Source organism: Schistocerca cancellata, chromosome 6 (assembly GCF_023864275.1).
Source record: "Schistocerca cancellata isolate TAMUIC-IGC-003103 chromosome 6, iqSchCanc2.1, whole genome shotgun sequence".
NCBI lineage: Eukaryota > Metazoa > Arthropoda > Insecta > Orthoptera > Acrididae > Schistocerca > Schistocerca cancellata.
Window position 1 is genome coordinate 241,845,912 of NC_064631.1, and position 13,225 is coordinate 241,859,136.

Genomic DNA, 13,225 nt, shown 5'->3' on the forward strand with positions numbered 1-13,225 from the left:
AGTGTCTTTGTAGGTGTTCACTTACTTGAGCTTCAAAGGTAGCTTGACTCCTTCATTTTTCACAGTCATTGTATCCATATCAGTGTTAAACAGACTGTAATAGCTAAAAAGCAGGTATGATCAGTAAAGTGAAAAAGACAACACTTTTCATAAAATGAAGTTTTCGAGTAGTAGATAAACACATGTGGACAAGCTCAGCTATCAGAACACACACACACAGAGAGAGAGAGAGAGAGAGAGAGAGAGAGAGAGAGAGAGAGAGAGAGAGAGACTGACATGTAACTGCTACTAATTATTAAGAACCAGATTTATTCACTGTCTCAGCTTTTAAGTGCCATTTATCTTCTTCTGTTTTCTTTGTTTTATTAATCAGTTGATGGAGCTTTTGTTTGTTCTAGCAACTGGAAGAGATGGTGAAAAATTTTGAGGGAACAAAACTGAGTAATGAAGAAATTTCAAGGTTTAGCAGACAAATAATAGTTCCTGGCATTGGAGTAAAAGGTAAATTATGAACAACAGGTGTGTGTGGGGGGGGGGGGGGGGGGGGGACGACATCTGCATGCGTATGTTAAGTGTATGGCTAGGGGTTGGGGGAGCATGTGATTGTGTGTATGTTTATCACAATCTTCCACTTAATTATAACAAAAATTTTTATTTGTCTTTCACTGATAAAATGTTAGGATATTTATGTTCTAGGCAAGTTCTTGTACAATGTAAATGCTGTAGATTAAAGGAGACCACACACTGAAAAGCAGAAGTGTTGTCAGTAGGTGCACACAAAAGGAAAAAAAACGTGCTAGCTTTTGGATTTATCCTGTGATGAGGTAGAGTAAAATACACAAACACTCACTGTACCACTACATGACTGACAGTCCCGATGATATGTTGTGGCAGATGGACTGATTGTGGTGGAGGTAGTGTCAAGTGGGGTGAATGGAGCGAGGCAGTAGACAGGTAGAGGGACTGGGAGTGAGTGGCTAGCAGCTCTGAGTGAGTTGGCGAGTCTGCTGGCTAGGAATGCAGGAGGGAGGAGTGACAGGTATATGGGCTGATAGGATTCTTGCAGGTGGTAGAAAACAGCACACACTGAAGGTGACATGGGGACATGAATTGGGCGGGTGTGATGGGATGGAGGTAGGAGAAACTGTTGAGAGTGTGGAGACTGTGGGTTCCCTGAGACTGAGGCCAGGATGATTACGGGAGTGGAGAATATTCTGTAAGGATAACTCCCGTCTGCATAGTTCAGAGAAGCTGGTGGTGGATGGAGGGACTCAAATGGCTCAGGTTGTGAAGCAGCCATTGAAATTGAGCATGCCATGCCCAGCTGCATGTTGTGACATAAGGCGGACAACATTATTCCTGACAACAGTTTGGCAGTGGTTTCCCTTGATCCTGGTGGAAAACTGCATGGTGGTGATACCACCATAAAAAGCTGTGCAGAGTTTGCAGCAGAGTTGGTATATGACATGGCTGTTTTCACAGGTGTTCTGGCCTCTGATGAGATAGGATAAGTCTGTGACCGGACAGGAGTAGAAGAAGCTAGGTGGGTGGATTGGGCACCTTGGTCTGCCACAGGGATTTGAACCCTGCAGTAAGTGGTTTGGGGTGGTAGTGACATAGGTGTGAACTGGGATGTTGTATAGGTTGGGTTGGGGATGGAACCTCACTTTAGGAAGGGTGGGAAGGATTTTGGGTAAGATGTTCCTCATTTCATGGCAGGATGAGAGATAAAGCCCTGGTGAAGGATATGGGTCAGTTCCAGTCTCGGATGATATTGGGTGATGGAGGAAGCACTCCTTTGGAGCTGATTCGTAGGAGTGGTGGGAGGTTTGGGGGAAATCTGTTTTTGGGCCACGTGTTGGGGGGAGGGGGGGGGGGGGGTCATTGGGGCTTGTTATTGGCTGTCTGTGAAGCCTTCAACATACAGGGCAACTGAGTTCTCGGCCTGCAGATATGTCATCCACAGGCAGCTAGGCTGTGCGGGAAGGATTTTTTGGTGTGTAAGGGATGGCAGCTGTTGAAATGCAGGTACTGTTGGTGATTAGTGGGTTTAATGTAGACAGAGGTGTGGATGGAGCCATCAAAGAGGTGGTCAACTACCAGATATGTGGCACGTTGGGTAGAGCAGGACCAGGTGAAACAGATGGGAGAAAAGATGTTGAGGTTGTGAAGGAATTTGGATAGGGTATTATGGCCCTGAGTCCAGATCATGAAGATATCATCAGTAAATCTGAACAAGGCTAGGGTCTAGGAGTTTGGGGGGGGGGGGGGGCTAGGAAGGCTTCTTCTACGTGACCAAATAAACAGATTGGCATGGGAGGGTACCGTGCAAAAGGAAAAGTAGTTGTGGGTCAGGATATAGTTGCTAAGGTGTACAAGAAGTGAAGTGGTGGATTTAGAGTTTAAAGAACATTTGAAGAGGTAGTCATTGTACATAATCAAGAGGTCAGTTTGTACACAAAATCCTGCACTGGCACAATCACCAATCATGGTTGGCTATAGAGGCAGCGTGGCTCAGTATCACTGCAGGAGATGCAGAAGACTTCCAACAACTTTTGACTCCATGCCGCATGCAGTGGTTGCACTATGCCAGGCAGAAGGAGGTCCAATACAATATTAGGAGGTATCTTATGACTTTTGTGTTACCTCAGTGTATGTGAAGTATCTAGGAAGGGTGAAAGGAGAAAAAAATGTCTTTTTTCTTGGCGATAAACTTTGTTATTTTGTAACCACTTACAGTAAATTGTACATGGTAATGTTAACTAATAAAGTACATCTTTGAAGTCATAACAAAAAGTCGAGCATTCACCGAAATTTATTCTTTTGATTAGTTTCTTCTGTCTGTGTGAGTCATTGGTGAAATCTGTTGAGCGAATCAACCATATTAACACTCTGTAATAATAACTCCAAATTTAAGGGATAAGTATAAGTGTGTTTATAAACTCAATTAGTTGTTTAACTAATTCTTTATCAATCTGATACAAGAAAGGGATTGATAGTGTACAGGAGTTGCAGCACAACAAGATGAGAAAGCACCTCCAATTGCCAAATTCTGGTGACACAGGATTGACACATGATTCATTTTGATGGACCATGATTAATTTACAGAGACTGGAAGACCACAAAATGAACAGGTAAGATGTTGATGTTAACTAGTTTCAGGAAAGTCAGTACCTACAATTACTCTGAAAGGACAATACATTTAGCTATTAGAATTGTATATAAATCATTTTAAAAAATAAAAGGAACAAATCCATTATTTTTTCAGTTTCCATAAGGGTTGCCTGAAACACTTAATTGATTACAACTTGAACACTATATATTGCTACGGGTGGCGTCAGTTCTGGTGTACTGTGTATGTTGTGTGAAGACTCATGAGAGTTGTAGCATTATCTAATAGTGTGGTCTTGCAAAAATTTTCTTTTACCCTATAAGGGGTGGACCCTAATAACAATGTTTACCGATGTAGCATCAAGAAATGTAGAGCCATGGAGAGTTTGTAAATATTTACTATGGTCTTAGCATACTTTGTCCTCTGCACAGGGGCCGGCCGTGGTGGCCGTGCGGTTCTAATCGCTTCAGTCTGGAGCCGCGGGACTGCTACGGTCGCAGGTTCAAATCCTGCCTCGGGCATGGATGTGTGTCATGTCCTTAGGTTAGTTAGGATTAAGTAGTTCTAAGTTCTAGGGGACTGATGACCTAAGATGTTAAGTCCCATAGTGCTCAGAGCCTCTGCACAGGGAAGTACCATCTTTCCTTATTACAGGGAAGTACCAATTTTCTGGTTGGAATTTAGCATATATAACACCTTACCAACTTCATCCTTATGCACAACTACTTTTCTTTTGAACTGAAGGTTTACAAAAAAATTGAAGGTTTGCAAAAAAAATTTGCAGCACAGCCATGGGCACCTGCTTGGCACCCTCCTGTGCCAACCTCTTTTTCGGGCCATCTAGAGGAAACCTTCCTAGCCTTTCAAAACTCCCAAGCCCTAATCTAATTTAGGTTCATTGAAGGACTCAGAACCAAGACATGCTCTCCACATTCCTTCACAACAACAACAACAACAACAACAACAACAACAACAACGCCTTTTCTCACATACACTTCACCTTGCCCCGTCTAATAAATGCACCACCTTCCTGGACATTGACCTCCACCTCTCTGATGGCTCCATCTACACCTCCAGCCACATTAAACCCACTAATCACCAACAGTACCTTGCATTTTGACAGCTGCTATCCCTTACACACCAAAAAATCCCTCCCATACAGCCCAGCTGCTCGGGTGGATGACATATCTGCAATGAGAAGAACACCCTTAGTATGCTGAAAGCCTCACAAAGGCCTTCACAGACAGCCAATCCCCCTCCCCCAAAGCTAGCCCACAGACAGATTTCCTGTGCCATATCTTGGCTTACGGCTAATCCTCCCATGACCACCAATAATCAGCGACAAAAGAGTACTCCCCTCGTCAACCATTATCACCCCTGACTGGAACAACTGGACCATATCTTTCACCAGAGTTTTGATTATCTGTCAACCTGCCCTGAAATGAGGATCATACCCAAGATCTTTCCCATCCCTCCTAATATGGGATTTCATCACCCACCCAACCTTCTCAACATTGTAGTCCAACCTTACACTTCTACCACTCCCAGCCCCTTCTCTAAGGGCATAATCCCTGTTGCAGACCAAGGTGCAAGACCTGCCCAATCCACACACCTAGCACCTCCCATTCCTGTACTGTCACAGGCTTATCCTACTCCATCAGAGGCCGGACCACGTGTGAAAGCAGCCATGTCATATACCAACTCTGCTGCAACCTGTGCACACCTTTTTATGTTGGTATCACTTCAAGCAGCTTTCCACCAGGATGAATGGCCACTGCTAAACTGTGACACAGTGGCCGGTGACACAGCACATAGCTTAGCACAACATGCTCGGTTTCAGTGGCTGCTTCACAACTCAAGCCATCTGTATTATCTGGCCTCCACCACCATCTTTTCTGAACTGCACAGATGGGAGTTATCTTTGCAACACATCCTCCACTCCTGTACTTATCCTGGTCCCAGTCTCAGGTAAACCACTGTCCATTTTCCAATCTATGTTCCAAATCATCTTTGGTGTGTGCCGCCTCCCACTACCTGCTACAATAGTACCAGCTCATATACCTGCCACACCTTCCTCCCTCATTCCTAGCCACCAAACTGGCCGCCTCCCTTCAAGCCTCTAGCCACCCACCTGCAGACCCTCTCCATACCTCCCTTATTCCTCTCTCTCCACCCACCCCACACGACACTACTCCCACCTCAACCAGGCTATCTGCCGCAAAATAGCAGTGGCACTGTCAGTCTAGGTGGCACCATGCAGGGGCATAGGCATTTGTGTGTGTGTGTGTGTGTGTGTGTGTGTGTGTGTGTGTGTGTGTGTGTGTGTGTGTTACTCCAGCTCATCAAAGGAAAAATCCTAAAGGTACCAAGCTTGCTTTCTTTTGAGTACTTAGTTAATTTATTTCTTTTTCACATTTTCATAAAAGTATTTGCTTCTTATTGACAAACACAAAATATTTTAATGTGAAGATTGGTATGATTTCTTATTTAGATAAATGTTATCTCCTTACCAACTACACAAAATATTTCGGCTAGAAGCTATTTGGACATTGGTTCAACTGAGGCAGAGCTGTGAAAACAGGTTTTGAATATACCAGAAAATAGAAGACTTCATTTGATGGACCATTCAAGTATGAATTGTGGGACCATTGAACGGTACCCCATCAAATTAAGTAAGAAAGGCAAAGGAAGATTAGGACTACTAGAACCAAAGATGAATAGAAGACAGTCCCCAAAGAAAGACCTTCCCCTCCCCGCCACAGGGCCCATCTGTGGGGAGGGGAAAGGGGGGGGGGCGGGTGCGGAGTAATTCACTGGTGGGCCAGAGGATAGAGGTGTTCATCAATTGCTACAGGATGAACACCTCCACCTTCACTCCCACAGACCTCTTCTTAAATTAATTGGGTATGACTAAAATGAGAATAAGATTGACTTATGTTGCTATAGTTAAGTTAAGTATGCTTACAAAGTTATTCAGATCCAACCATATAATTGATCAGAAAAATCTAAAAAGTACAAATTCCCTTTGCACAAAACTTACACCATTTTAATGTTACCAGTCTTTAGAGAACAGTTCTAACCCTTATCAGATGCCACCTGTTAATAAGAAGATCTACAAAATACTATAAAAATTAATAAACTATGTTCTAGTAACATTGGTCTAGGAACTCGTTAGGACGTTGATGCAATCATCAATCCACACCAGGTCTCTTATGGTGGAACACTCACAGAGGGCGTTCTTTGTACTCCAGAATTGCCAGTATCAGCATTACCATTTGTTTTGGACTCTCCTGTATGAGCTAAATTCCAGCCAGAAAATTGGTACTTCCCTGTAACAAGGAAAGATGGTACTTCCCTGCAGAGAGGACAAAGGCTGCTAAGGCCATGGTAAATATTGCAGACTCTTCATGAGTCTACACTCCTTTGTGGTACATAATTAGACAATATTTTTGGGGTCCACCCCTTAAAGGGTAAAGGAAAATGTTTGCAAGACCACACTATTAGATAATGCTACAACTCTCTCAAGTCTTCAGACAACATACACAGTACACCAGAATTGAGGTCACCTGCTAGCAAGGTAAGTGTTCAAGCTGCAATCAGTTATATGATTTATGTGTCCCTTACAGAAACTGGAAGAATAACTGATGTATTCTTTTTACAATGATTCTATACAATTTAATAGTTAAATGTATTGTCCTTTGTAAGCAACTGTAAGTGCTGATTTTTCTGGAAATTGTTAAGATCGATATTTTACATCTTCATTTTGTAGCCTTCCAATCTCTGTAAATTAATCGTGGTCTGCCAAAACAAATCATTTATTGTTCCAGTGTAGACAGGATTTGGTAATTGGACATGCTATTTCGCCTCATTGTGCTGCAACTTCTGTACACTATCAATCCTTTTCTTGTTTCAGGATGATAAAGAAATTAGTTAAACAACTAATTATGTTCATAAAAATTTGTGTAGTTATCCTTCAAAGGTGGCAGAATGTTAATATGGATGATTTGTTCAACACGTTCCAGCAATGACCTATACAGGCAGAAGACACTAATTAAAAAAAAGAATGTAACCAATGCTTGACTTGTACTTATAAGTTCAGAGATATTATGTTTCCTTAGTTACTATTATTACTATGTACAGTTTGCTGTAAATGGTTACAAAATAACGAAGTTTATTGTGAATAAAAAAAGGAAATTTCTTTCTCCTTTCATCCTTCCTAGATACATGACATACACTGAGGTGGCAAAAGTCATGGGATACCTCCTAATATTGTGTCAGACCTCCTTTTGCTTGGCGTAGTGAAACAACCTGACGTAGCACTGACACAACAAGTTTTTCTCAACAAGTTGTTGCAAGTCCGTTGCAGAAATATTGAGTCATGCCGCCTCTATAGTTTCCCATAATTGATGATGAAGCTGGTGCAGGATTTTGTGCAAGGTTGACCTCTCAATTATGTCCCATAAATGTTCAATGGGATTCATGTTGGGCAATTTAGATGGCCAAATCATTTGCTCGAATTGTCCAGATTGTTCTTTAAACCAGTTGCAAACAATTGTTGCCTATTTATATTGTGCATTGTCATCCACAAAAGTTCCAGCATTGTTTGGGAACATGAAGTCCATGAATGGCTACTAATAGTGTCTGACTAGCTGAACATAACTATTTCCAATTGATCAGTTCATCTGGACCAGGTGTCCCAGTCCATTCCATGTAAACATGGAGTCGCCATCAGCGTGCTTTGTCCATAGTGTGAAGTAATGCCTGAAATGTGGTATTCTGGCACACTCTTGGTACTATGGATCTTGGAATATTGAATTCCCTAACAGTTTCTGAAATGGAATGTCTATGCATCTAGCTGCAACTACCATTCCACATTCAGAGTCTGTTAATTCCCGTTGTGCGACCATAAGCACATCAGAAACTTTTTCGCATGAATCACGTGATTACAATTGACAGCTCTGCCAGTGCTCTGCCCTTTTGTACCTTGTGTACACAATACTGCCACCATCTGTACATGTGCATATCTCTAGCCAATGATTTTTGTCACATCAGTGTATGCCCCCACTGGATACTGGCATTGATCAGTTCAGTTCCTTTGATGGCAGTATGCAGAGATAGATATTATAACACTGTACACAGGAAAGTTGAATTTTATATTTATGCCGTCTTACAGTACAAAAGTCTTATCATATTATATGAAGATGGTATCTGTTATTTTGGACATGTCCAAAAGAATATATACCATTGGTGACCATGCAGCTCTCTGAAAATGAAATGATAATTAAATCAAGACCTTAAGCAGTCTACAAGCATTGATATACATCAACGGGGACAGTTGAAAATGTGTGCCCCGACCGGGACTCGAACCTGGGATCACCTGCTTACATGGCAGACGCTCTATCCATCTGAGCCACCGAGGGCACAGAGGATAGTGCGACTGCAGGAATTTATCTCTTGCACGCTCCCTGTGAGACCCACATTCCCAGCTTAATGTCCACACACTACATTCATAGTGCCCCTGCCCATTACACTCATTACTCGCGGCAAACAATCTTACCGAGCCTTAACTATATGACGATGGTATCTGTTCTTTCAGACATGTCCAAAAGAACAAATCTGTGTGGACATTAAGTTGGGAATGTGGGTCTTACAGGTAGTGTGCAAGGGATAAATCCCTGCAGTCACACTATCCTCTGTGCCCTCAGTGGCTCAGATGGATAGAGCATCTGCCGTGTAAGCAGGAGATCCTGGGTTCGAGTCCCGGGCGGGGCACACATTTTCAACTGTCCCTGTTGATGTATTTCAACGCCTGTCGACAGCTTAGGGTCTTCATTTAATTATCATTTCTTATAATATTGTAAGAAAAAATGTTATTCATCTGAAGCAGCATTATGACTACATTCTCCTCATATTTTATCAAAATCATACTATGTGCCAGGAATTTATTTCTTTATTGCTAGACCAGAAGAGGAGGTTTGGTTGTTAAGATTTATTTTGTCACTGGACATCCGTTAGCCCTTTTTGAAAATTTAAATTTTAAGAGTACTGTTTCATTAATTACATTTACACATTTCATAATTACATAAAGTTGTCTCGAGAGTACTATCATATTTACACGTTTGGTTTTTACATGAAACTGTCATTCTTTTTACTACATATACATTATTATATGACCTTTATTGTCCATCTTTCATTTATGAAAGTGTTTATCACCATATTAATCTGCATCAGTACATTGTTTCGTTGGCAGTGGAGGTGTGTTGTTTGACTTTCATTTCAGTTAAGTTGTATTGTTTGGTCCAACTGCCAAAACCACGCACACTGTTGTCATTTGGCTAACAGTAGTAAGCTAGTAGTTTTAGACTGTCTGACTGTATGCCTGTAATTGTCTTGTCCAATAACCATTTCTTACAAGGATTATGATGGCTCATATATGGCAGAAAGACTCGAAGAATACACCAGAAGTGATACATACAACCAAAACTTTTATAAAACAATCAATAAATGACAAGTTAATTTAACTGGATAGATAAAAAAATCTACTCACCAAGTGGCGGCAGAACAGACACATAAAAGACATTTGTAATTGCCAAGCTTTCAGAGCCAGTGGCCTTTTCTCAGCCAGAAGGGTTGAAAGGGAAGGAAGAGGGATGAAGGAAAAGGACTGGAGAGGTCTAGGAAAAGGGTAGATATTGGGAAAGTGACATAGAACCGTGGGTCAGGGAAGACTTACAGCACAGGATGAGAAGGAAAAACTAATAATTGGGGACTGCATCAGACAAGATTTGATAACCTGAGAGCTTTAAGGGTAATATACAAGCAGAGATTACTGCTCAAACATATTGCATAAGTTAACAAGAGTGAAAAGCTAAGTGCATTGCATGTAAGAGAGGTGGGAGAGGGGCAGTGAAAAATAGACAGGAAAGACAATGAAAGACGTAGAAAACTAAAACAGAGTGAAGCAAAGAGTAGTTACCATGTGAAGAAATGCCGAAATGGAAGAAATTAATGTAAATTAAGGCCAGTTGGGTGACGAGAACCAAGGACATGTTGTAGTGCTAGGTCCCACCTGCGGAGTTCTGAGAAACTGGTGCCTGGGGGAAGAATCCAGATGGCACGTGTAATGAAACAGGTACGAAGGTCACAGTTGCCATGTTGTAGAGCATGCACTGCAGCAGGATATTGCAAGTTGCCAGTGTACACCCTTTGCCTATGCCCATTCATCCTAATTGACAATTTGGTGGTACCTGTGCTGATGTAGAAGGGCGAACAGCGTGTACATAACAGCTGGTATATGATGTGTGTCATTTCACAGGTGGCTATCCCTTCGATAGTATATGTTTTGTCAGTTATAGAGCTGCTATAGTTGGTGGTAGGAGGGTGCATAGGGCAAGTCTTTCAGCGGGGAAGGTCCCTGTGGTAGGAGCCATATGGTAGGGAGATGGGTGCTGAAGGAGCATAGGGTCTGACAAGAATATTGTGAAGATTGGGAGAGCGATGGAAAACTATTCTAGGTGTGGTGGACAAAATTTCACACAGAATGGATCTCATTTCAGGGCATGATTTTAGGAAGGATGAGACCCTGTCAAAATAGCTGATTAACACATTCCAGACCAGGATAATACTGAGTCACCAGGGTGTGCTCTGAAGTTGTTCTTTGGGGTGATCCTTTGTCTGCTGGGAGGATAATGGTGGAGTCATCAGCTTTTAGGAAATATAGAGCCTGGACTTCTGTAGGGGACAGGTTAGGCTCATGTTGTAGAGACCTGAGGAAGGGTTGTGAAGCAATGCTGAATGTGAGGAATTCTTGTAAGGTTTGTAAGGGATGATTTTGAGGTAGTGGTGGCAGATCAAGTTGGGATTGTGGTCTGAGCTGTTTGAGTCAAGGTTCATTGTCAGGTTTGCTGTTGGAAAGGTTTTGAGATTAGGTTGCAAATTGATTTTTCCAATGGATATTACGTGTGAAGGAAAGTAAGTCCTTCACCAAAGCAGCATGATCAAATGCAGGTTTAGGGCTGAAAGTGAGATCCTTAGACAATACAGGAAGGGGGAGTCCTTTATATGAGAGTTTAAGGACACCTTACTGTTGTGACTGGTTCTTGTGATTATGGATTTTTCTTGCTCTGGGAGACAGTGGTGAAGGCTGTGGGATGTTAAGGAGGTTGGCCATGCTTAGGAGGTTGGCCATACAGGGTTTGCAGGAGACGAGTGGTGGCTGATGGTGGGGCTGTTTAAGGAGCTACAGGGGGACACAAAGGGAGACACCACTGTTCAGGTAACTTAGGAGAAGGTGGGATAAATATTTGAGGTGAAATCCAGCATGTTGTTGCAGTTTGAAGTTGACTTGGTAGATGATACCATTCAAGGAAACATGAGGGGCAGATATCTACGGTATTTTGTAAAAGGAGAGAAGTGTATCAGAGTAGAAAGTTTGCTGATGAGTCATATAGGTCACAGATTAGCCAGGTAAGAGCAAGAGATTGCTGTATTTGAAACTATAAAAGAGCCTGGTGTAGGTTAGGATTACATCCAGAAACAGGGACTTTCAATGTTAGGCCTATTGGAGTAACTCCAAGGGACAAGCAGGTTTCAAGAAACAGAATGTGGGACCTTAGTTTTGATAGTGCAAAACCATGTTTTTGAAAAGAACGGGTGTAATATGAGATGGGATTCATCATGGCAAGAGAGGACAGTTTGTAGAGTTAGAAATTGTGGCAGTGGCACAAAGAATAATAAATAAGCTGAGGGTGGAAAAGATTAGAAAAACACAATTAAAGCAAGGCAAGAATAAGGAAAAAGTTTGCAAAAATCAGAAAAATTTATACAGAAGTCCTTAATAAGAGGTAATGCATGGGCGATCTATATGAAAGGAAAAAAATGACTGGAAAAGAAGAATGGAAAAAATTGATGAGAAAATTGTAAAAACAGACAAAATATTAAAAACTGGGTAAACAGAAAGCAAAAGTCATAGGAGAAAATGTAAACTACTTAGCTTGGCAATTAAAATGACGTAAGAGACAGCAGTAAAAGTTGATTGAAGTTGATAACAACTCAACCTGTAGAGTTTCTCACCCCACTCAAACCATGCACCCCCACCTTTTACCTTCTTGCCAAGTTCTACAAACCCAACCATCTTGTCCATTGTATAGTATCTGGCTTAAAAGCATCCATAAAAGTATATCTGCCTTAGCTGATCAACACTTGCAACTCTTAGTGCAAAGACTCCCCTCCTACATCAAAGTTACCAACCAATTACTAGACCACCTGAAATCCATGCCTGTCCCACTCCCACCACACACTTTGTCTGTCACCATTGATGCCACCTCTCTCTCATGGTGTGTCTGCTGCTGGACACTGTCTCAGTCAGCACCCACCTTATTCCAAACCTACTTCACTTTTGATGGGCAGACATACAAGCAGACCAGGGGCACGGACAAGGGAACCAGGATGGCTCCTTTGTGTGCCAACCTTTCCCGTCTATTTTTCACCACCCCATTCCCACCTCTCTTACGTGCAATGCACTTAATTTTTCACTCTGATTAACTTATGCAATATGTTTAAGCAGTAATATCTGTCCGCATATTACCCTGTCTTCCACCATCAAGTGCTCAGGTTTTCAAACCTTGTCTGATGTAGTCCCCAAAAATCAGTCTTTCCTTCTCATCCCGTGCAGTAAGTCTTCACTGATCTGTGGTTCTGTGTGACTTTCCTGAAATCTACCCCTTTTCCTAGATCTCTCCAGTCCTTTTCCTTCGCCCCTCTTTCTTCCCCTTCAACCCTTCCGACTGAAAAAGGAGCCACTGGCTCTGAAAGCTTGCCAGTTACAAATGTCTTTTTGTGTGTGTTCTGCCGCCGCATGTTTGCCACATGATTACAGGTAATTTTCTGAAATGATACTTCACCCCCTCATAATGGTCATAATTTCACTACTGTCCATGGCACACTTTGTACCTACTTTGTGGATTGTATTACTGTAGTCTGTGCACTGCAATTTAAATCATTTATCATATTTTCAACACAATAACTGTAAATGGACTTTATCAATTTATTGTTCTGGTTTTTTAGTTAATGTTCTTCTAGAGGCATAAGAAACACTTCACATTTTTTCATGCA

The 13,225-nt window shown here is 41.9% G+C and overlaps 1 protein-coding gene and 1 non-coding gene across 3 annotated transcripts in view; one reads left to right on the plus strand and one right to left on the minus strand.

Annotated features, from left to right (window-relative positions):
- LOC126190979 (adenylyltransferase and sulfurtransferase MOCS3) overlaps positions 1 to 13,225 on the plus strand; it is a 183,515-nt gene that overhangs the window by 74,619 nt on the left and 95,671 nt on the right. For both annotated transcript variants that reach the window (XM_049931649.1, XM_049931650.1), the window contains exon 3: positions 399 to 501. In XM_049931649.1, the coding sequence (XP_049787606.1) occupies positions 399 to 501 (103 nt within the window). The remainder of the gene's footprint in view (positions 1 to 398; positions 502 to 13,225) is intronic.
- Positions 8,459 to 8,533, minus strand: Trnat-ugu (transfer RNA threonine (anticodon UGU)). The gene has a single exon. It is a non-coding gene; the product is annotated as a tRNA-Thr (tRNA).